The sequence below is a fragment of the Lepus europaeus genome, chromosome 18, assembly GCF_033115175.1.
Source record: "Lepus europaeus isolate LE1 chromosome 18, mLepTim1.pri, whole genome shotgun sequence".
NCBI lineage: Eukaryota > Metazoa > Chordata > Mammalia > Lagomorpha > Leporidae > Lepus > Lepus europaeus.
Window position 1 is genome coordinate 11,486,523 of NC_084844.1, and position 22,881 is coordinate 11,509,403.

The 22,881-nt window shown below is 48.1% G+C and overlaps 1 protein-coding gene and 1 long non-coding RNA gene across 2 annotated transcripts in view; one reads left to right on the plus strand and one right to left on the minus strand.

Moving 5' to 3' along the window:
- Positions 1-14,664, minus strand: part of GNA13 (G protein subunit alpha 13) — a 50,951-nt gene extending 36,287 nt beyond the window's left edge. Inside the window, exons 1-2 of the mRNA XM_062215689.1 lie at positions 14,325-14,664; positions 11,890-12,116 (exon numbers count right to left, since the gene is read on the minus strand). Of these exons, the coding sequence (XP_062071673.1) occupies positions 11,890-12,116; positions 14,325-14,607 (510 nt within the window). The 5' untranslated portion in view covers positions 14,608-14,664. The remainder of the gene's footprint in view (positions 1-11,889; positions 12,117-14,324) is intronic.
- On the plus strand, positions 14,385-21,652 carry LOC133776610 (uncharacterized). Its single transcript, XR_009868439.1, has 3 exons — positions 14,385-14,475; positions 16,415-16,664; positions 20,416-21,652. It is a non-coding gene; the product is annotated as an uncharacterized LOC133776610 (long non-coding RNA).
- Positions 21,653-22,881: the final 1,229 nt, after the last annotated feature.

The window sequence follows — 22,881 nt, forward strand, 5'->3', positions numbered from 1 at the left end:
GATAGTGAGTCAAAGCTTACAGTGCTTCATTTTAGGAGTTTATTAACGCATTAGATTCTCAGAGTCACAGAAAATGCACGGTAATTACTGTCACATGATTCTCAACCATTTTCATGTTGACGTGATATTAACACAGAGAACAGATTCAATGTAGTTCATAGACACCAGTTATTTTAAAATTTTTGATACAATGTATTTTTAATGTACATTATAGTCAAATCCTTAATGCTTCACTAAATAGAGAATTCAACAAGTAAAAAGACAGCAGGAACATAGCTAAGGGCTATAATCAAATGAAAATTTGTGGCCTTCACTCATATACAATAAACTTTAAAATAATCACAGATCATCAAAACTATAATAGTATATGTGTATATATTAATGACCACAGATAAGAGAAAACGTGATACTTTTCTTTTGGAGTCTGGCTTATTTCACTTAACAAAGTGATCTCTAGTTGCAACCATTTTGTTGCAGAAGCAAAAGTTTTCATTTTTATGGCCAAGTAACATTCCATCATGAACATATATATTTTTAAAAAAATTTAGGGACTGGTGCCATGGCTCACTTGGTTAATCCTCCATCTGTGGCACCGGCATCCCATATGGGTGCCAGGTTCTAGTCCCGGTTGCTCCTCTTCCAGTCCAGCTCTCTGCTGTGGCCCGGGAAGGCAGTGGAGGATGGCCCAAGTGCTTGGGCCCTGCACCCACATGGGAGACCAGGAGGAAACACCTGGCTCCTGGCTTCAGATCAGCATAGCTCTGGCCGTAGCAGCCATTTGGGGGGTGAACCAACAGAAGGAGGACCTTTCTCTCTCTCACTGTCTAACTCTATCTGTCAAATAAATAAATAAATAAGTAAAAATTTATTTATTTGAAAGTCAGAGTTATGAGAGAGAGGGAGCCACAGAGAGATCTTCCATCCGCTGGTTCACTCCCCAGATGGTCACCAATGGCCAGTACTGGGCCAGGCTGAAGCCAGCAGCCAGGAGCTTCTTCTGGTTCTCCCACATGGGTGGCAGGGGCCCAAATACCTGGACCATTCTCTGCTGCTTTCCCAGGCCCTTAGGAGGTTGGATCAGAAGTGGAGCAGCCAGGATACAAACTGGCACCCATATGGGATGAGGCATTACAGGCAGCGGCTTTACCCATTGCGCCACAATGCTGGTCCGTATAATCTAGTCATCAGCTGATGGACATCTAGGTTGGTTTCATCTTAGCTATTGTGAACTGCAGTGCTTTGTGTTTTTAAAAAGTACTTATGTGCATGTCATACATTAGCAATATTAATAGCTAATACTAATCATATGGCTTAAGACACATCAGGTATTGTGCACCAAGGGCTCTACATGGATTATCTCATAGAACCTGCAGCAGCAGTTAAGAGCAGTTCTCCTGGGGTGGACGTCAAGGCCCAGTAAGCTAAGCTGGCACGTGCAATTCCAGCACCCCAGATTGCAGCGTCGGCTCCAGTCCTGGCTTGTCTGACACCGCCCCTGGGAAGGCAGTGGAGCATGAGCAAGGCCCCTGCCGCCCACGTGGGAGACCCAGATGGAGCTCAGGGCTCCTGGCTTTGACCTGGACCAGCCCCGCACTGTGGCCATTTGCAGAGTGAACCAACGGAGATCTCTTTCCCTTTCTATCACTCTGCCTTTCCACTAAATAAAATAAACCTTAAGAAAATAAAAAATAAAAAACAGTAGTCCTCACGATCATCCTTGTTTACAGCAGAAACAGAAATAGACACTCTGGTTGCCTGCTTGTTCCACTTTACCCACAGCACAGCAGAAAACCACAGCAAATTAATGTCATCACACTAAAATCCTATGTAAAAATATAATAAGTAAAATAAATCAGTGAGCTTGAACTTTTTTGTTTATAAAGAAAATATTAAAAAATCACATACAGCACAACCAAGCACACAGATCTCAGACCAAAACCAAGATAAGTCAACAAAGAGAAATCCACTAAAGTATTCTACAGAGTAGATGAGAATGAAAAAGTTCACCTACTTCACTGATTTAAAAATCTTGTTTTCAGTCATTTTTCTAAAAGAAGAGCAATTAAACTGGAAAGATTAACAGCTACCATCACTGAAACAGATCAGGGGACTTTGGCCCAAATCTGCTAAAGTCCAGTTCTCAAAACAAAACTATTTCCTTGATTCCTATCAGTCCATCCTAATCCTGCTCTGCTCTGTGGCTATAACAAATTCTCTTGGAAAAAGGCACTTTTTTTTTTTTTTTTTTTTTTTTTGCCAGGCAGAGTGGATAGTGAGAGAGAGAGAGACAGAGAGAAAGGTCTTCCTCTTTGCCGTTGGTTCACCCTCCAATGGCCTCTGCGGCCGCGCATCATGCTGATCCGAAGCCTGGAGCCAGGTGCTTCTCCTGGTCTCCCATGCAGGTGCAGGGCCCAAGGACTTGGGCCATCCTCCACTGCCTTCCCGGGCCATAGCAGAGCTGGCCTGGAAGAGGGGCATCCGGGATAGAATCCGGTGCCTGAACCGGGACTAGAACCTGGTGTGCCAGCGCCGCAAGGCAGAGGATTAGCCTGTTAAGCCACGGCGCCAGCCTTTTTTTTTGTTTTTTAAGATTTATTTATTTGTTTGAAAGGCAGAATTATAGAGAGAGAATCTTCTACCCTCTGGTTCACTCCCCAAATGGCTATAATGGCCAGGACTGAGTCAAGCTGAAGCCAAAAGCAAGGAGCTTGCTGTGGATCTCCCACGTGGGTTCAGGGCCCCAAACACTTGAGCCATCCTCTGCTGCTTTCCCAGGCACATCAGCAGAGAACTGGATAGGAAATGGAGCAGCCAGGACCCAAACTGGAGCCCATGTGGGATGCTAGCACCATGGGCGGCGGCTTTACACACTATGCCATAGCACCGGCCCTGAAAAAAGGCACCTAATAAAAAATATAGGTTCATGATAGAGACAAAGGTGAGTAACATGTAGTTAGAAAAAAAGGTAAGTACTCTCAAGCAAGACAATAAAAATCACTGCTAATTTACTTTAAAAAAAAAATTTGTTTCTAAATGGAACTAAAATTTGTGACGAACTGCTATCTAGGTTGCTCATAAACAATATAAACTGACATAATTACACAAGAACCATTTTAAAGGCGTTCATAAGATTAAAAGCATTCTGATATCCCCTTTTCCCAAACAAAAGCAAATCTGGGCAACCAAAATGACACTTTCTAGAATAATGCCTGGTTGGCCGGTGCCGTGGCTTAACAGGCTAATCCTCTGCCTTGCGGCGCCGGCACACCGAGTTCTAGTCCCGGTTGCCCCTCTTCCAGGCCAGCTCTCTGCTATGGCCCGGGAGTGCGGTGGAGGATGGCCCAAGTCCTTGGGCCCCGCACCTGCATGGGAGACCAGGAGAAACACCTGGCTCCTGGCTTTGGATCAGCGAGATGCGCTGGCCACAGCGGCCATTGGAGGGTGAACCAATGGCAAAAAGGAAGACCTTTCTCTCTGTCTCTCTCTCTCTCACTATCCACTCTGCCTGTCAAAAAAAAAAAAAAAAAAAAAAAAAAAAAAGCCTGGCTGCCTCCTAAGCCAACTGGTTGCACTGAAGTACTCTATATGTCAGAGGACTTCAAAACCCTACCCACTGACAGAGTGACACCTGAGGGTCACTGCGACAGTCAACTACCAAGAGGTGAATGTTCAGACCGAGCCTTTACCAACATCAGTTTGTAGTTAGGATGAACATACTCTACATTAGCAAATGTTCCTCTCAGTGTGGATTATTTATGCCATAACTGCAAGCTACTAAAAAGGAATGGTATGAGAATACTTATGAAAGTTAAGAATAGAAAACGAATTATGTGAATATCAGTTTAATGCCAAACAATCTTTTTTTGTAAGTGCATTTATTATTTATTTGAAAAAGTTATGGAGAGGTTGGGGGAGAGAGAGATACCTTCCATTCACTGGTTCACTCCACAAATGGCTGCAAGGACCAGAGCTGTGCCATGCTGAAGCCAGGAGCCCAGAGCTTCTTGGGTCTCCCACATAGGTGCAAGGGCCCAAACACTTGGGTAATCCTCTGCTGCTTTCCCAAGCACATTAGCAGGGAGCTTGGATCAGAAGTGGAGCAAGTTCAAGCCAGGTCTTGACCCAGCACCCATATGGGATGCCGGTGTTGTAGGTGGCAGCTTAACCTGCTATGCGAACACCAGCCTCCAAGCAGTCCTAATAAAATCTTACACTTAATACACTAAAACTTAAGAGGAGGACTGTCAATTGTAGGTATAGGTGGTGGTCAGGAGAGTTGGGGAATAGAAGGAAAGAAGAAAGCTCCAAGGGTGTACCACCTGGGTGCTTATTCAAACTGGTTTAGTGGTCATCAACCCTGTGGACTAAGAAGCAGCAGTTTGGGGTTCCAGTATCAATTTTCTTATGCTTTACTAGGACTGTGAACCAAAACATCTCACCAACCTCTCTGAATCTCAATTCTTTTATTCATGAAATGGATACAATAGCATGTATCTGGTTCTCCTCACAGATTTTTTTTTTTAAAGCCTTGTATGATAATATACGGGTTAGGGCTTTGAAAAGTACAAAACAATGTTACAAAACATAAGCTGTTAAACAGTAATTACAATTATCAGCATTATCAATTAATTTCCTGGAGAAAGTAGTACCTATTATGGACTAATCTGATTAGAAAGCCGAACTTGGTTGAGCTGCTGCTATTTGTGAAAGATGAATAGGGAATATTCAATCTGGGAGCCGGCGCCGTGGCTTAACAGGCTAATCCTCTGCCTTGCGGTGCCGGCACACCGGGTTCTAGTCCCAGTTCAGGCACCAGATTCTATCCTGGTTGCCCCTCTTCCAGGCCAGCTCTCTGCTATGGCCCAGGAAGGCAGTGGAGGATGGCCCAAGTCCTTGGGCCCTGCACCTGCATGGGAGACCAGGAGAAGCACCTGGCGATGCGCTGGCCGCAGCGGCCATTGGAGGGTGAACCAACGGCAAAAAGGAAGACCTTTGTCTCTGTCTCTCTCTCTCTCACTACCCACTCTTCCTATCCAAAAAAAAAATTCAATCTGGGGAGTCCTTGGCCCATGATGTTTTTGCTTTTTTCTTTTATTTATTTGAAAGGCAGAGTTATAGAGACACTGAAACAGAGAGAAATCTTCCATTCGCTGGTTCACTCTCCAAATGGACACAATGACAGGGCCTGGGCCAAGCTGAAGCCAGAAGCCAGGAGCTTCCTCTAAGTCTCCCATGTGGTTGCAGGGGCCCACGGACCTGGGCCATCTTCCACTACTTCCCCAGGTGCATCAGCAGGGAACTGGATCAGAAGCGGAGCAGCCGGGACTCAAACCGGCATCCTTATGGGATGCTGGGGCTGCAGGCCAGGGCTTTAACCCATTGCACCACAGCACCGGCCCCCTTTCTTTAAAAGAAGCTCACAAACCTTTTTTCCTGGGTTATGTCCACACTCAAGGTAGAGTTCTAAACTAAAGACTGGTTCTCACAGTCTCCTTGCTCTCTGTTGCTTAATAACCATTTTCAGAGCAACATAAATTACTCTATCACTTGTTTTGTTTAGCAACAAAAAGGCAATACTGAGAACAGCACAGAATCTTACAATTCCCCTTTAACACCAAAAGCCTAGATATCCCACAGTTGGTCAACTTTCCAACAACAAAAAATGTGAACATGAAAAATCAATGTTAATGGAACACATCAAGTGATTAACTTATATGTGAAAAAGCACTAAGCTGTATTACAACTATATGCACGGTGGGCATCTGATCTACTACTTAAGACGCAGGTTAAGAGGCTATGTTCTATAAAAAGTACCTTGGTTCCACACCTGGTTCAGCCTCTTGACCTCTAGCTTGCTGCCATTGCTGACGCAGGGAGCCAGGGATAGTGGCTCAAGTAGCTAAGTTCCTGACATTCATAGGGAGACCCAGATTCAGAGTTCCAGGTTCTCAGCCTTGGCCTCAGCCCAGCCCCAATGTCACAGGCATTTGGGGAATGAACCAGTAGTGGATGGCAGTGCTCACTCTCTCTACCTCTCAAATAAATTTAAAAAAGAAAAAAAACCTGAAAAGGAAACTCTAAGCACTTGCAAACCTCCTGTTTTTAAAGTAAACAATGCTGGAGCTCCAGGTTTCCAACATTTAGACAAGATGTAACCACTCTTGGCCGGCGCCGTGGCTCAACAGGCTAATCCTCCGCCTTGCGGCGCCGGCACACCGGGTTCTAGTCCCGGTCGGGGCACCGATCCTGTCCCGGTTGCCCCTCTTCCAGGCCAGCTCTCTGCTGTGGCCAGGGAGTGCAGGGGAGGATGGCCCAAGTTCTTGGGCCCTGCACCCGCATGGGAGACCAGGAGAAGCACCTGGCTCCTGCCATCGGATCAGCGCGGTGCGCTGGCCGCAGCGCGCTACCGCGGCAGCCATTGGAGGGTGAACCAACGGCAAAGGAAGACCTTTCTCTCTGTCTCTCTCTCTCTCTCTCACTGTCCACTCTGCCTGTCAAAAAAAAAAAAAAAAAAAAAAAAGATGTAACCACTCTTGACATCTGAGCGAAGTCTCCAAAAGGAAATTCTACCTATAAAGACCCAGACTTTAAAATCCCTACTATCTCTGGGTCAGTGTTGTGGCGACAGCGTTAAGCTGCTGCCTGTGATGACAACATACCACACAGGTACCCCCTATCTGAGTGCTGTTTCAAGTCCTGCCTGCTCTGCTTCCAAACCAGCTGCCTGCTAATGCACCTGTGCTTGGACCCCTGCCACCCATGTGGGAGACCTAGATGGAGTTCCAGGCTCCTAGCTTCAGCCTGGCCCAGCCCCAGCTATTGTGGCCATTTGGAGAGTAAACCAAAGGATGGGAGATCTCTCCCCACTCCCACTCACCCTCCTTGTCACTCTACCTTTCACTTTTACTAAATAAATCTTAAAACAAAAACAAACAAACAAAAAAAACACCCCTCTATCTCGGGTGTCATATAGAATCCTTATGATACCTAGGTTGAAATGTCACCCTAACCACACAACCTGTAGACACTCAAGTTTTCTGGCAACTCAAAGTCCTCGCTTGACTTTAGCCATAGGAAAAAAAGAACCAAATCCTCCAACAGAAATAGAGCACTTTATATGTGAAAGTTGTAATTAACTTTTTAAAGCAAATCCAAATTAGTGTTAAAGAATCAACAAATGATTCTGATTCCAGTGTATTTCAAATACATGCTTCAGTACAAAGAACTGTTTTAGCAGTAATAAAGTTTCCAGTCTGACTTAGCTAGCACTCAGCTGCTCTATACAGGCCCATCCTGAATCTCACCAGTTACTTAGTGACACAGATTGAGAGGCGATTCAGCCTTATGAATAAACTGCCTTATCAGAGGGTTGAAGTGTAACTATCTGGCAAGCACAAACTGTACTACTTGAGGAAGAAAAAATAAGTCTAACCCAAGGAACCATGATTAACAAAGAAAATCTTTTGGTTTCAGGAATTGAGAAGACAAACTGGCCATTACAGGAAGTTGTATTAACGCTGACAATGTTAAAACTATTTACAGAAACTGGGAAGCTGTGAGGTGTTCATTCCACTGTCACATACTGTCTTGCTTATATAACCAGCACTGCTTACATTTTCCATTAAGAAATTAAACAATACCAGCGGCTAGTGACTCCTAGCTGTTCTGTTAGTTCTGATCCACACCTCCAGTTATATCACATCCCAGCCAACCCTGGACCTCCATCATCTCTGCCATCATCCAAGTTATCAAATCTCTAGCTACTATGACCTGAGAAGCTTTTTAAGGGCAGGAATGCATTAGTGCAACGGCAGGCAGTAGTATCACAAACTTTTAATCATTATTATCCTTCTAACATCCTTAACATGATAGTTTTTAATAATTAAAAAAGTACCCTAAGTTATACAAGAAAGTGCATCTTAAGACTTTTACTTCTCACGATAAGCTATTTCTCTTCCCCATAATGAAACCAACCAAAAAGGAAATGTTCGCCTTGGGGACTTGGGAAGGAAATAGTCATGTTTGCACTTGAAGTTATTACTAACAAAAGAGTGGCCTATTAAAAACTTAGGCTGGGGCTGGCACTGTGGCGTGGTGGGTAAGCCTGCCACCTGCAGTGCCAGCATCCAATATGGGCATCGGTTAGAGTCCCGGCTGCTCCACTTTCAAGCTAGCTCTCTGCTATGGCCTAGAAAAGCTGTGGAGGAAGGCCCAAGTCACTGGGTTCCTGCACCTGCGTGGGAGACCTGGAGGAAGCTCCTGGCTTTGGATCAACACAGCTCCAGCCATTGTGGCCATTTGGGGAGTGACAGCAGATCTACCTCTGCCTCTCTGTAACTCTGCCTTTCAGATAAGTAAATAATAAATCTTAAAAAAAAAAAAAAAAAAAGTAAGCTGTGTTATCACTACTCTGCCCCTTGCCTAAAAACTGATTAAAGGGCAATCACTCATCTTAAGCAAAACACTAGCCATGGAGAACCTTACAAACTACTTTTTCAATCTGCAGTAATAAGTTTAATAATCAACCATTAGCTGAAACAAAAAGGCTGGGTCAGCACTGTGGCGTAGCAGGTAAAGCTGCTGCCTGCAGTACCAGCATATTGCATGGGCGCCGGTTCGAGTACCAGATGCTCTACTTCCGATCCAGCTCTCTGCTATGGCCTGGGAAAGCAGTGGAAGATGGCCCAAGTCCTTAGGACCCTGCACCCGCATGAAAGACCCGGAAGAAGCTCCTGGCTCCGGATTGGCACAGCTCCGGCAGTTACAGCAAACTGGGGAGTGACCCAGCAGATGGAAGACCTCTCTCTCTCTCTCTCTCTGTGGTTCTCCCTCTCTTGCTATGTAACTGACTTTCAAATAAATAAAATAAATCTTTTTAAAAAAAGGCTAATTTTAATATTGGTTACTTTATATCTGGTAATTCCTCCTGCCTCCCCTTATGGTCACCCTTTCTACACAAAATACAAAAAGTAATACTGTCAAACATAATGAAAGAACACAAAAAATCATAACCATATAATACAAAGACTTTCTCCTAGAAAATTTTAAAACTAGCATATAGAAATAATTCATGTTCTACAGAAGAAAGAAAATGGAGAATTTTTTTTTCTCTACAAGATCCTTGCAATTCACAACGCCTATATATGAGGAAATATTTAAGTGTCAAGCCCTATGCAAGTAGGAGAGGAAAAGACAGGTCACACCAGAGGAGCTTCTGTGTTAATGACAGAGTCAAGCGTGAAGGTAAGCAGGTCCCACATGGGGAACGGGCGTGCTAGAGGCAAGCACACCCAGGAGACAGAGCACAGAGACCCGCTCCAGCCAGAGGACACAGAACACATCAGCCATTCAACCAAATCACCTACTGCTAACACAGATCACTCCGTCCCATTCCAGATTACCGAAGATCTTCAGGCGCTGGAATCTGGGAATTTGCTTGCTGCGTTTTAATAATCATAACACAAGAGATCCAGGGACCAAACTCAGTCACATTCGAATCGGATTCCCCTGCTCGAGGTGAAGGAAGGGAAAAGATCCAGTGAACAGAGAGAGTGAAGAAACATCCTGACCGGACTACAGACAGTCAGGGAGACACAAAGTCAGGGCACGGAACAGAAAACCAGGCGTGCAGGAATTAGGAAGTTACAGGGCATGTCTAGCAGCCTGATGAAATCTACTGTGGGACTAGCAGGGGAGCTAGCTAAGGTCAGGACTCTCACGAAGAGGCCGCACTCTGAGAGGCAATGGAGGATGGCCAAACTTTCTGAGCGAATCCATGCTGTGTGTGAACAAATTTCCTTGCAGTCCAGGAAAGATGCACTAGGACAACAGTGTAAAGAGGAAAGGAGGGACTGTATGTAAGAGATTTTTCTAGAACTAGGAAAGACAGGACTTCAGGATTAGCTGTACATAGATAAGCAGAAGGAACTGACAACGACGGATTCAACAGGCCAAGAGTCTTAGTGTCCAACACCATGACAAACCCGACAGCATAGGGAAGGTACAAGCACATCATTCATTCAGCATAATCACTGAGCACCTGTGACACGCGCCATGCATTGGTAACAATGCCAAGGACACAGCCAGGAAAAAAATTCCATCTTCTAGGACTTTAAAAAGTACATTTCGCGGCCGGTGCCGTGGCTTAACAGGCTAATCCTCTGCCTTGCGGCGCCGGCACACCCAGGTTCTAGTCCTGGTTGGGGCGCCGGATTCTATCCCAGTTGCTCCTCTTTCAGGCCAGCTCTCTGCTATGGCCCGGGAAGGCAGTGGAGGATGGCCCAAGTCCTTGGGCCCTGCACCCCATGGGAGACCAGGAGAAGCACCTGGCTTCCGGCTTCGGATCAGCGAGATGCGCCGGCCGCAGCGGCCATTGGAGGGTGAACCAACGGCAAAAAGGAAGACCTTTCTCTCTGTCTCTCTCTCTCACTATCCACTCTGCCTGTCAATAAATAAATAAATAAATAAAAAGTACATTTCACCCTACTCCTTCTTCTGTGAAGACAAGATGTCTGGAACCTGACTCTCGCCACCCTGGAGGACTTCCTGACTCTACAGCACCAGCTGCCTGAAGTCGAGAGCACGCAGGTCCTCCTCCCGAGTGGCTTCACCTGCTTGCTCTTCATGGCAGCCACTCGAGGACACTCTTCCATGCCCAGCTGGCATGCCGGTCTTGACATGATGTCAACGTCCTAACTGCTAAGGTCAGTAAAGCCCAACTTCAATTAAATGGTAAAGGGCCAAATCTGGAACCTTCCCACAGGGCACGTCCAGGGACGCGGTTGTTCACTGGTCCCCTCAGTCAGTATGTGCTAGATGCTCAGCACAGAAGGCTGTTCCTGCCCTGATCTTGGAGAGATGAACCCAGAGCCTGACAAAACCTGCCATGTGGACTGCTGAGAAAACGAACTATGGAGAGTAAGCAGCACTAATAAAGAGGCAGAGTGAAGGGAGGTATGTGCAGGCACTTAGGCAAGCAAATTTAACAACAAGAACAACAACAAGCACACTGACCAAAGAACAAAACATGAGTCAGAATCTGGGCACTGGACGGAGGTCACCTGTCAGGTTACACGGTTTTCAGTATACAATGCTGCCAGCTACTCAGTTTTAACAATGTGACTCTCAGGGAGGGCAAATTACTTGACAAGACAGATACACACATGAAAACAAGAACACAATCAAGTTCTAATTATATGATACCCAAAGAGCCATGTTCATAAAAAGTAAAGATTAAGGTGGCAGTTTTACAAGTGACCATGAATACTTTTCTGGAACTTTTGTACTGCTTCTGAGTATAAACCGTAGCAGCAAAGACTGCTGCCTGTCCATCACTGTGTAGCCACACCCACCAAGGTGGATAGCCTTGATGTTGGTGACGTCATCAAACAACTTCCCAAGCAGTTTTACTTTTCACTGTCACTTTATTTTAGACATTTTACATTACAGCACTTCAGATCTGAATTATCTCCAAATTGCATACGGTTTAGATTTTTATCACTGCTGGAACATTTCTGGTCTTTGGCAAATAAAACCCAAATACAAAGTAGTCACAATTAAATTACAAAACACTTGATGAAAAATCTGCTTCAAAGGATATTATCACCATAATTGGGAGGAAATTATTTTCAAAGAGAGAGCAAAATTAGAAATGCCTAAGAAAATCATCATGACTTTACTTTCAAAAAGAAAGAAACAAACAATAAGTTAACCTCATTCTTAGCTTATTTACTAAAAAGCTCATCATACAGCAATCCAAAGACCTGATGCTACATTTCCGCATTTTAGGGGCAAATTATACTGTGGAAGTCAGTGAAAAAAGTGTGCTAACAGTAGGCATTATTAGATATCTTTAAAATAAAACCACAATTTAAAAAAAAAAGCTCTTACCAGTTGAAATTCTCGACGCCGGTCATAAGCATTCTGTATGCCACTATCTGCCCATAACGCTCTTATAGCTGGAAGGTACTGCAAAAAAACCCGCGTCTCCACCGCTCCCTGGGACACCGCGCGGGCCCGGGTGTCAAAAGCCATCATCTTGTCTCCATGCAGTTGGTTTGCATTATCTCCCCAAGGAATATGAAGCTTCTCTCGAGCATCCACCAGCACTCTCATACCTATGTTCAAAAAGAAAAACGGGAATGGGGAAGAATCATGAGATACTACCGTAAGTTTGTATTCCAATATTATTTCCTTAAACGTAACTACTCCAGCCCTCCTCCTCCAAAAATAGAGACCAGCACCAAAACAAACCCCAGTATCTCTTCAGCTATGGAAAGCAGTTGCTCAAGGTTGTAAAATTAGAGCCTTGAAAAGTAAATACTAAGAACACAATTGCTCTTACTGCGGGCCTCTCACATGTTGCAATTTATAAAGTAACTTCTGGGGTAGACAAAAGGCAAAGGAAAACTAAAGTAGAGGAGAAAAAGGAATTACGCTGCACTGCCCAGTGTCCAAGCTGTGAAGATGACCACTCCAAGCACCGGTTCATGAGACTGTCTAAGACACTTATTTTATTTAACACTAAGAACCAACACCACAGCTCTGCGTTCAGTTCTTTCCCTTAATGCTGAGTCTTCTAGGAATACATTCAAAACTCAAAAGCTTCTCCCAGACCTCACTCAAACGAGTGTGAGGCACAGGGGTCTTACAGCTCCCTAAAAGGGTGGAGGGCCAATTGCAGAATGACCTAGAAACAGACTTCAACTCATAGAGGCTAGGTCAAACTCCCATCTCTATCAGGAAACTGTTACCTCTGGGCCACCCTGCCAGTCACATGGCTATTAGCAAGTCATTTGTTTGGATAATCCAGAAGCTGTTTGGCTGTCAATTTCCTGAGCATGCTAGCTCAAAAATAAAACGAAATGCCTAGTTGACTAGAGGAGATGACTTGACATCACCTCATCATCCATGCTCAAAGTAGGTCACCTGTAGGACCCAGACGGTCTGAAGAGCCATAATCAGTTATCATGTTGACTCTAATTATTATCCTAATTCCTTTACATTCAGCCGCATCACAATATAAAGCCACCTTCAATTAAGGACCTGCCAGGCAGTCTGCCACCTTGAAAGAGACTTTAGTTTTGTGCCAAACACTGAGGCAGGCTCAGCACGACTGTTCTTTACAGTCTAACTGCAGAGGGCTGAGAGCTGGCTGTGGTGCCCGAGCTCCCGGCCGGCGTTCTCCAGCCACTACCCCACAATGCCTCCCTCTCTGTGCCGTTTGCCTCTATACAAACTCTGGGAGGGGAAAAGAAGTGAGCTGAGGGAGTTGCTTCTGTACTTCCTGGACAACAGCCCTGCAAACTCCTGGATGACCCGCTCTCCACACAGCAGGCGTCCAGATGCACCTGAGCCAAGTGACAGTCACAGTCCCTCCATGTGTGGAAAATACCTGACACTAACAAAAAGGCGAGATCGTGACGTTTCAAACGACAAAACAGCAGCTCAATTCCCGATTTCCTTGAATGCCTCCCAAATGAAGATCTCGTGTCTTTTTTCACTTAGGAACAAAGTTCAATTTCAAAACTCCTGTCAAAAAGGAGTGGAGCCTATCATCCCACCCAACAGTAAGTCACTGACTTCACCCGGCCAGCACCCGCGTTACTTTTAGGCCAGAGAGCCTTCTTAGTACAACAACAGAAAAGGCAGTACGGGGACCCCATCCCCTCCCCAGCTGTTCAGCAACAAGCGATTACAGGCGCCCATCGCGGCGCACCGGAGCGCTGGGGCGAGAGCCCACGGGCGCTCAAAGGTATGGGTCTACTCTTTCCCGAAGCCAGCACCAACAGGTGACACCCTCCAGCTTCACATCCCGGGCCCCCCAAAGCCCCAGGGGCTGTCCCTCTACGCCCTAGGACGAGAGTCCGGGGCAAAAGCTTCCCGACTGCCACGGGTCCAGAACTCGCTCCGGGGACAGCCCAGCAAGCCGGCAGCGCCCCCGACTCGCGGCGGCTCGGGTCACCCGGCCCGGGGCCGGCGAGAGGCGGCCGGGGCGGGGTGTGCGGTCCGGCCGCGCTCTCGTCAGCAGGGAGGACGAGGGCAGAGGCCACCCCGCACCCCGGGGCACCCGGCTCGCCTCACTTCCCTCTCGGACGGCCGGGCTGGGGGCGGGGGGCCGGCCGCGACCCTCTCTCCTCGGGCGGCCGGGGCTGGGGGAAAGCGGGGCGCCCCCGCCCCGAAGCGGCCGAGGGCGCAGCCGGCGGGCAGAGCCCGTGCCCGCCCGGGGCGCGCCCCGGTCCCCGGCCGGGACCCGAGCGGCCGAGGGCGGGGTCCGGCCGCGCGCACGCCCGCCGCCCCGCGGCCCCCGGCCCCCGGCCCGGCACCTTTGATCACGTTGCTGTAGATGGTGGCGCGGAACTCCTCGCGCGCGCGCTGGTCGAAGTCCTGCCCGTGGATGATCCGCATCTGCTTCAGGAAAGTGGACTTGCCGCTCTCGCCCGCGCCCAGCAGCAGGATCTTCACGAGCCGCTTCACGTAGGTCTTCTCCCGGGACAGGCATTTGTCGATCTCCTTGGACTTGCGCTGCTGCTCGGCCTCCCCGCTCGTCAGCACGCAGCCGGGAAAGCACACGGACAGCACGGACCGCGACGGCAGGAAGTCCGCCATCTTGCCGCCGCCGCCGCCGCCTCGGCGGGCCCCTCCGGCTCCCTCCACCTCCTCCGCGGGCGGCGGGCGGCTCCGGCACCGCGGCTCGAGGGCGGGGAGCGCTGCGGCGGCCCGAGCGCGCCCGGGGAGGGAGGGAACCAGAGAACTGACTCGCAGGGCGGGCCGGGCAGGGCGGGCTAGGCGACCCGGGGAGGGAGGGAAGGAGGGCGGGCCCGGGAGGGGCGGCGGCCCCGGGGGCGTGCGCGCGCCCGCGGCCTCGCGGGGGCACGCGCACGCACGCACGCCGCCTCCCGCCCAGGGCCGCCGGGTCACGCGCTCGCTGTCTCGCGCGCGCCCGCGGAGCCGCGGTCACGTGGGCCGGCCTGGCGCGCGCCCGCGGAGCTGCGCTTTCTGCTTCCTTGGACTCCGGGGCAGTTTCCCGGAACCGCCGAGGCGGAAGACCCAGGTCCCGGGCGCTGCCCGTCTGCTGCCAGCCTCCGCGCGCTCTAGTTCGAGGCCATTAGCTTGAAAATCGTTCCCGCAGCCGGCACGGGCGTGCAAAGTTTTTTTTTTTTTTTTGGGGGGGGGCGTTTCTTAGCGGTAGGCCCCCCTGCCCGCGCCGACGACCCGACGCCGTCGGTTACCGCGCCCCTGCCCCTCGCCGGGGGGGCCTGTCCGAGCTGCCAGGACTGAGGCGAGGCTCGTGGGGCCGCAGCGGCGGGGTGGCCGGCGGCTCCGAGCAGGGTGAGGTCATGGTGAAAATCCCCCTGCACCGGACACTGAGGCAGGCTCTTCCCGGCGAGGAAGCAGATAAGCAGGCAGGCCTGGACGGAGCAGGCTCCCTTTAGGTTTCCTGCCACAGTGCAGAGGATGTGACCAGCCAAGGGGCTTTTTAAATTATTATTATTATTATTATTATTTTTAATCCTGCCCCAGCAGCGGCAGATTCAGGCCAAGGCACCTGAAAGGGCTGCGAGTGACAGCCGGGCTTGGCCCCCGGCCTCTCCGTTCTTAGTATTCGGTTTCAGGTGGCAAAGGCCACGGCCCGTGTCTCTGTGTTTTGGCAGTGCGACGTGAGACTCCCTGGTTTGGGCTCCTGTCACTCAGATCCCTGTGCGCTAGGCAGTTCGGGGGAAAGGTCAGCACTCTAAGGAACAGGTTTCAACGTGCACGTCAGTGCGCGTGGCCGAGTGTCAGGGGTTGAGTTAGTCACCGGCAGGCCTCATGATTCAGCCCGCGTTGGCCGCAATGCCTGTAGTAGTAGGGCTGTCTCCTGCTGCCCTGGCCAGGCCATGGGGCTCCCCGGCCACAAGCAGGGGAGCGCGCCTCCCGGAGCTGTGGGTGGTCAGGGCCGGAGCCGGGGGGCCCTGGGGCAGGCACGTGGCCTCGCTGGCAGCTGAGACATCCGGCATCCCATAGCAGAGTGCCTGGGTTCCAAACTCCAGCCCCTGCCTCCAGCTTCCTGCCAGTGCAGACCCTGGGAGGCAGCAGTAATAGATAAAGAAAGTGAACCAGCAGATGAGAGTATCCCCTCCCCCCAAGCCCAACCCCCACCCCCCAAAAAAAGAATCACTGGGCAGTACTGTCAGGCAAAATGTACACTGAATGGCAGATATTTCTTTAATTCCAACTTCTGCTGGGGAGGCCCTGCTCTCTCACCCTGAAGTTCCAACCCCTTGCCCAGGACAAGGACACAGCTCTGGCTGAGCACTCTCTTGGCATGCGCTCTGGGTGCTAGTCTGAGCTCTGCTAGCAGAGAGAGAAGGGAAGACTATACATTAGGCTGATTAACATTCACGTCTCTCTCTTTTTTCCCAATTGGGTGCAGTGTAATGGAAAGCCAAGCTAGGATGCCTAGGAGGCAGAAGATGTTCCCGCCCAGCCAGTTCATGTTGTGACACGCAGAATACCAGAGAAAGCTGTACGAAGCCCTGCGTGTAACCTTGGCTTGGAACAAGCGTAGAGGAAGCCTGGCTGCTCTAATCAGTGTTTCCCACGGAGAGACCTCTTTTGGCCAGACCTGGGGTTCGGCTGTAGCTGTTCAACTTCTAACTGGTCATCGAGACACCTTGTAAATTGTAAGCATAAAAATGAGTTAGAGATTTGGATCTTCAAAAAGCTAAACATAGCATTGTCAAATGACCCAGCAATCCACTGCTGGGTAGGTATCCAAAAGAATTGAAAACAGGTGTCCAAACAAAATCGTGTATCCCCATGTTCATAAGAGCACACTTCAGATTAGCCGAAAGGTGAAAATAGTCCAAGTATCCATCCCGAATGAATGAGTAAACCAAGTGTGGATATCTATGCAGTCGGGTTATTCAGCCATGAAAAGGAACATAACCCTTACATCTGGTGCAACAAGAATGAACTTCGAAAATATGCTAAGTGAAATGAATGACCAGAATAGCCAAATGCTTAGAAACAGAAAGCAGATTCTCAGTTGCTAGGAATTCAGGGTGAGAGGAAGCTGGTGAGTAACTGCTTAATGGGACGGGGTTTCCCTTGGGAGGTGATGAAAATGGGAACTGGGTGGTAGAGATAGCTGTAAACTTTGTGAATACACCAATTGCCACTGAGTCGTACACTTTAAAATGCTCACATGGTGAATTTTATGTTGTGTGAATCCTACTAAAATAAGTAGAGGTGGGCATTTGGGTCAGTACTTAAGATACCACTTGGAGCCGGCGCCGCGGCTCACTAGGCTAATCCTCCGCCTTGCGGTGCCGGCACACCGGGTTCTAGTCCCGGTCGGGGCACCGATCCTGTCCCGGTTGCCCCTCTTCCAGGCCAGCTCTCTGCTGTGGCCAGGGAGTGCAGTGGAGGATGGCCCAAGTGCTTGGGCCCTGCACCCCATGGGAGACCAGGAGAAGCACCTGGCTCCTGCCATCGGATCAGCGCGGTGCGCCGGCCGCAGCGCACTACCGCGGCGGCCATTGGAGGGTGAACCAACGGCAAAAGGAAGACCTTTCTCTCTGTCTCTCTCTCACTGTCCACTCTGCCTGTCAAAAATAAAAAAAAAAAAAAAAAAAAAAGATACCACTTGGGACACCCGCATCTCCTATCAGAGTGTCTGTGTTCAAGTTCCAGCTCCCAATTCTAGCTTCTTATTAACGTGCACCCTAGGAGGCAGGAGGTGATGGCTCAAGGTCAAGGCTTAGGTCTTTGCCACCCTCATGGGAAACCCGGAATGAGTCCCAGGCTCTTGGCTTCAGCCTGGCTCAGGCCTGGCCATCCATCTATCTCTGTTTCTCTCTCTCTCCCCCTCCCTCCCTCTTTTTCAAATGAAAATAAATAAAAATTATTTTAAAATGTAGGTTAAAGGAAAGATATTTTCCATAAAAGAAGTCATTATTATCATTTGACATTGAAGTACCCCCAGTGTGTAGTATTGTAGTATTCAATAAGTGAAAATGCCATTGTGTTTATTGTAAAATAATTCTAACAATTTTTAAGATTTATTTATTTATTTATTTGAGAGACAGAACTCCCATCTAGTGGTTCATTCCCCAAATGCCTGCAACCACTGGCCAAAGCCAGGAGTCAGGAACTCAATGCAGGTCTCCCACATGGATAGCAAGGACTTGAGTACTTGATCCATCATCACCACCTCCCAGGGTCTGTGTTAACAGGGAGCTGGAGTCAAGAGCTGGTGCCAAGTGTGGAACCCAGGTGCTCTGATACAGTTCAAGGCATCTTAATCAGCATCATAAGGCTAAATGCCCATCCTTAATACATTTTGTTTTGTTTATTTGAAAGGCACAGTGACAGAGAGAAAGATTTTCCATCTGCTGGTTCCCTCCTCAAATGCCCATACCAGCTGGGGCTGGACCAGTCCAAACTCAGGAACCAGGTTCTCCATTCAGGTCTTCCATGTGGGTGGGTAGGGACCCAAATACTTGAGTCAGCATCTGCTGCTCCCAGGCACACTAGGAAGGAGCTGGATGGGAAATGGAGCAGCCAGGACTCAGACACTCCACATGGTATGCAGGCGTCACTCCGCTCATGATTGTAATTAAGGGCACCCGATGCACATCTGTTGTAGCAGTTACTTCAGGTTACATTGTAATGCTACTAATGACATTGTAACTTTTTCTGATAGATTGTTTCATAGCTGAAAAATAATTCAAACTTCTTAAGAAAATATAGTCTATTAGTAATAATTCAATCGGTTGAATGCTCCATTTCCAACAGCTGCAGATGTTAATACCTTGGAAACATCTGCATTGTGGCTAGCCAGTTAATCTAAATGCAAGCCCCCTAGAGCTGTGATAAAATTCTAGAATGAGTCCATTGGTTGTAATGCTCTTCTGTTTCTGAGAAACTCAAAGCTTGAGATGAAGTAGGTCAAAGTGCTTCCTTGCAGTCTTTAAGGTAAGTAATAAAAAGTGTAACTGAAAATGAAATGCACTTCTAAATGACTTTTCTCTTACGCTGTAGGAAGGAACACACCCTTCCCAACAATACTGCCAATCTTGAAATCTGGTACTTGTAACTTCGATTAGAGCGGAAAGATAAGGCTTCTATCTTATAGTCACCGTTTATTTGCAATTAAAAAATGGTATTACTTAGCTTATTTACCAGACTTCCTGCCAAATAACTCTGGGCTGTTTACAAAAATCAGGATTATCCACAAAGGACAAAAATGTGTCACCCTCAGACATATTCAAAAGAATGTGCCAGAGGCACTCGGAATGGTGCCAAAAGAAGAGTTAAAACGCCTTTTTTTTTTTTTTTTTTAAATGGCAGGAAATATTTAAATAAGTGTTGTGCTTGCCAGAGTGACTACTTGCTATTCGGGATGGGACAACACCCACTTAGTTATGTTTATTTAAAGATCAGTCATATTACTTGATGGCTAAACCTTGGGTTAATTTTCTAATAGGGATGACACCACACACAGAGTGCTTATTACACAACACTCTTCTGTCTCACCGTCCATATATAACAGATGGCTGGGAATCCTTTCTGAAAGATAAAGCAGCCAGGGTGTTTTCATACCTTCCTTCCCTACTGAGAGGAAGGGAATTCCCAAGCCCTTCCCATAATACAAATCCCTCACATTTGTAGAGTTTCAAATGCCTCAAAGCACTTTGACCTACTTTATCTCATTTGCTGCTCACAATAGCATGACTAGGAACACCCAGCATTAACCTCACTCCTACTGGCCACAAGGAACAGCTTAGGGGAAATCAGTTGAGGCGACTTTTTCAAAGCTTCCCTCACTGTGGCCAGAAGCAGAGCCAGGGCTGAGAGCCCCATACTTTGGCTCTTAGCCCAGTGCTCTTTCTGACTGCTTGAAATTGCCGTGGTGTCCAGAATGCCCAGGCATATAAAGGTGAAACTTATTGAGACAAGTAGCTAAGTGTCTGCGCCTTAGCCTCAAGGCACCAGTAGTGTGTTGGCTGTTGGCTGGTTGGCTGGTTGATTGGTTGGCTGGCTGGTTGGTTGGCCTGACTCTTCAGCCTCTCCGGCTGACTGCCATCTTGGACTTCCCCAATGAAGATGTTTCATTTGTCCTCTGAGCTCAGGGTCTGGTTTGCAGAAATGGTCCAGGTGGCTTATGGTGAACGAAGAAAAAAAGAGGAGCAAAGTTACACAATCTTTTCATGGTGTGTAAGCCCTAAAGGTGATTCACTGAATGTGAGTTAGATCTAAAAATGCAACTTTTTTTCATAATGAAATTTGATCTTGCCCTTACCAGAATAAGCCTCTCCTGTGGAAAGTTTCATATGAAACTAGACATGTGGAATTGAATTGGTGGTAGTTTGGGTTGTTGTTATTAATAATGGAAAACATGACTTTAATTATTGGTTGTATTTTTCTTAGCCTCTGAAAAAGATCTGTGAGCCGGTTGACCAGCTGGGGCTGCAGCTAGTCCCAAGTCAGCAGCCTTGTCGTCTTAAAGACACACACCAGCATGCATGTGGGTTCTTGCACCTTGCCTCCTGCCTCACATGGAGCACAGGCAAGCTGTTTGTGTAACGCTGAACACAAGGCTTTGCCTATCACTCTGAGATTCCTTCTGGGAAGTCAAGACACCCTGTTTAGCCCTCTCCTAGATGTCTCTTCACCACTTTTAAACATCAGTGATACAGTCTGTTTTGTGGGCTACCTCTGGGCAGAAACAGGCAAAGACTCTTCAGCATGAGTTCTGTTCCTCCCAGGAAAGTTCCAGCTGCAGTCTCAGTTTATTCCTGTGTCTGTCTTAAAAGCGTCTGCTCCCGATGGCAGCAGAAGTCTTCCCTCTGCACACTGGATCAGCAGGCTTGGACCTGCAGCTTCCAGCAGCCACGCTCCTGACTAGCAGGCTCCTTCCCTGGGCGGTGTTAACGTGTCTCAGCCTGCAGACCTGGCCCCTGCTTCAGCACAAAACAGCCAGGGGCATCAGCTTGCTGAGTTGACTACTGAGCTCTAAAGAGCTCATCCAGGGGCACTGGGAGATGGGCCGCGTGGCCTACGTCAACCTGCGGCAGACCGGCTCCCGGAGCAGATAGCGTCATCAATACATCTTTCTCGAAACAACTGTGTCAGCTACTAAGCCAAAGAAAGGCGGGCCCACGGCAGGGGTCAGGGAAAGGCAGCAAGTGCTGAGTCAGAGTGACAGTAGAGGGCTCTGTGGCCAGCGTCCCTCTTCTGCTGTACATATTAACTCTGTGCTGGCCTTGGGGAGGTCCTGCCAGGCCCCAGCAGAAGAGGAGAAGAGGAAGTAAAAGCAAGGGAAGCATGGGCCAGCAGGTTATAATGCAACAGGTTAAGCCACTGCCTGTGACTCCAACATCCTGTATCTGAGTGTCTGTTCAAGTCTTGGCTGCTCTCCTTCTGCCCAGTTCCCTGCTAATGCACCTGAGAAAGCAGCAGAAGGTGGTTCAAGGGAGCTTGGGTCCCTGCCATCCACATGGGAAACCTGAATGGAGTTCCAGTCCCCTGGATTTGGCCTGGCCCAGCCCCAGCTATTGCTACCTTTGGAGAGTGAACCAAAGGGTAGATGATCTCTCCCTCTGTCTCTGTAACTCTGCTTTTAAATACATGAATAAATGTTTAAAAAAGAAGAAACAAGCGAAAAACCAAGGGGAAGCTGCTCTATGTGTTTCAAAGCAACTTTGTTCTTATGATTACATTTTTTTTAAATTTTGGTGTTAATAAGCAGAACCGTAATAAGAAAAAGTCCCTTATTTAGGGAGATAATCCACTTTCTGTCTAAATCCATGGGACTCATATCAAATTGTTTCTTAGGCATTGTGTTTTCTGGAATGTGGTACAGTGGGGGAGAACTGGAACAAGAGCTCAGTTAACTGACCTGAGCCTTGCCTTTCTTAACTGTATAATGGGAGTGGCCATATGTGTAGATTTGTCATGAAGATGAAATTATAGAACAAATGCAGCCAGTGCCTGCCCGTAAATGGAGTTTTCCTTTAAGTCTGCTTGAAGGGAGGAGTCTGTAAGGGCCCTGTTAAAGGCTTAGCAGTACTGTCCTTGTCAGACTGCTCCCCTCTGTCTTTCCTGAGCCCTTCTTTCTATGGTTTAAACACATTTCTTTCCTTTCCTATGCTTAGATTTGGTCACAGCTACTGATGTGCACGCCAGCAAGAACTGTTACTGTCAAATGGGTATGATACAACAATGAGAAAAAGACCTGAATATGAAGGGTTGTCCCCCAAATCTCAGAACTGAAGAGGGGCAGGATTTGCTAGTTCCTACCCGAAACCTAAGGGATCAACTGAAAACCAGAAAGCAAAGGTATTGGGACCAGCGCTGTGGCATAGTAGGCTAAGCCTCCACATGTAGCGCAGTATCTCATATGGGCTCCAGGTCGTGTCCCAGCTGCTCCTCTTCTGACCCAGCTCTCTGCTGATGGCCTGGGAAAGCAGTGGAGGATGGCCCAACTGCTTGGGCCCCTGCACCCACATGAGAGACCCGGAAGAAGCTCCTGGCTTCAGATTGGTCCAACTCTGGCTGTTGCAGCCATTTGGTGAGGGAATCAGCAGTTGAAGACCTTTCTCTCTGTCTCTCCCTCCCTCTATAACTCTACCTCTCAAACAAGTAAATAGATAATCTTAAAGAAAGAGAAAGAAAAAGAAAGCAGAAGGGTTGGCATGGGCTTTGTTCTCTAATCTGTAAGGTGGGCACGGTGTTTGCACTGGTTATGGTTCTATGAGGTTACAGAGCTGACCTCCATCAGTGTGGTCACATGTCCTTCTGTCTGAGTGCTTACTTACCCAGTTAATGGACTTGTATCTGTCATTAAGATTATGGGCATGAATGTGGCTACATCAGCCCATGTTCCCAGCCCCC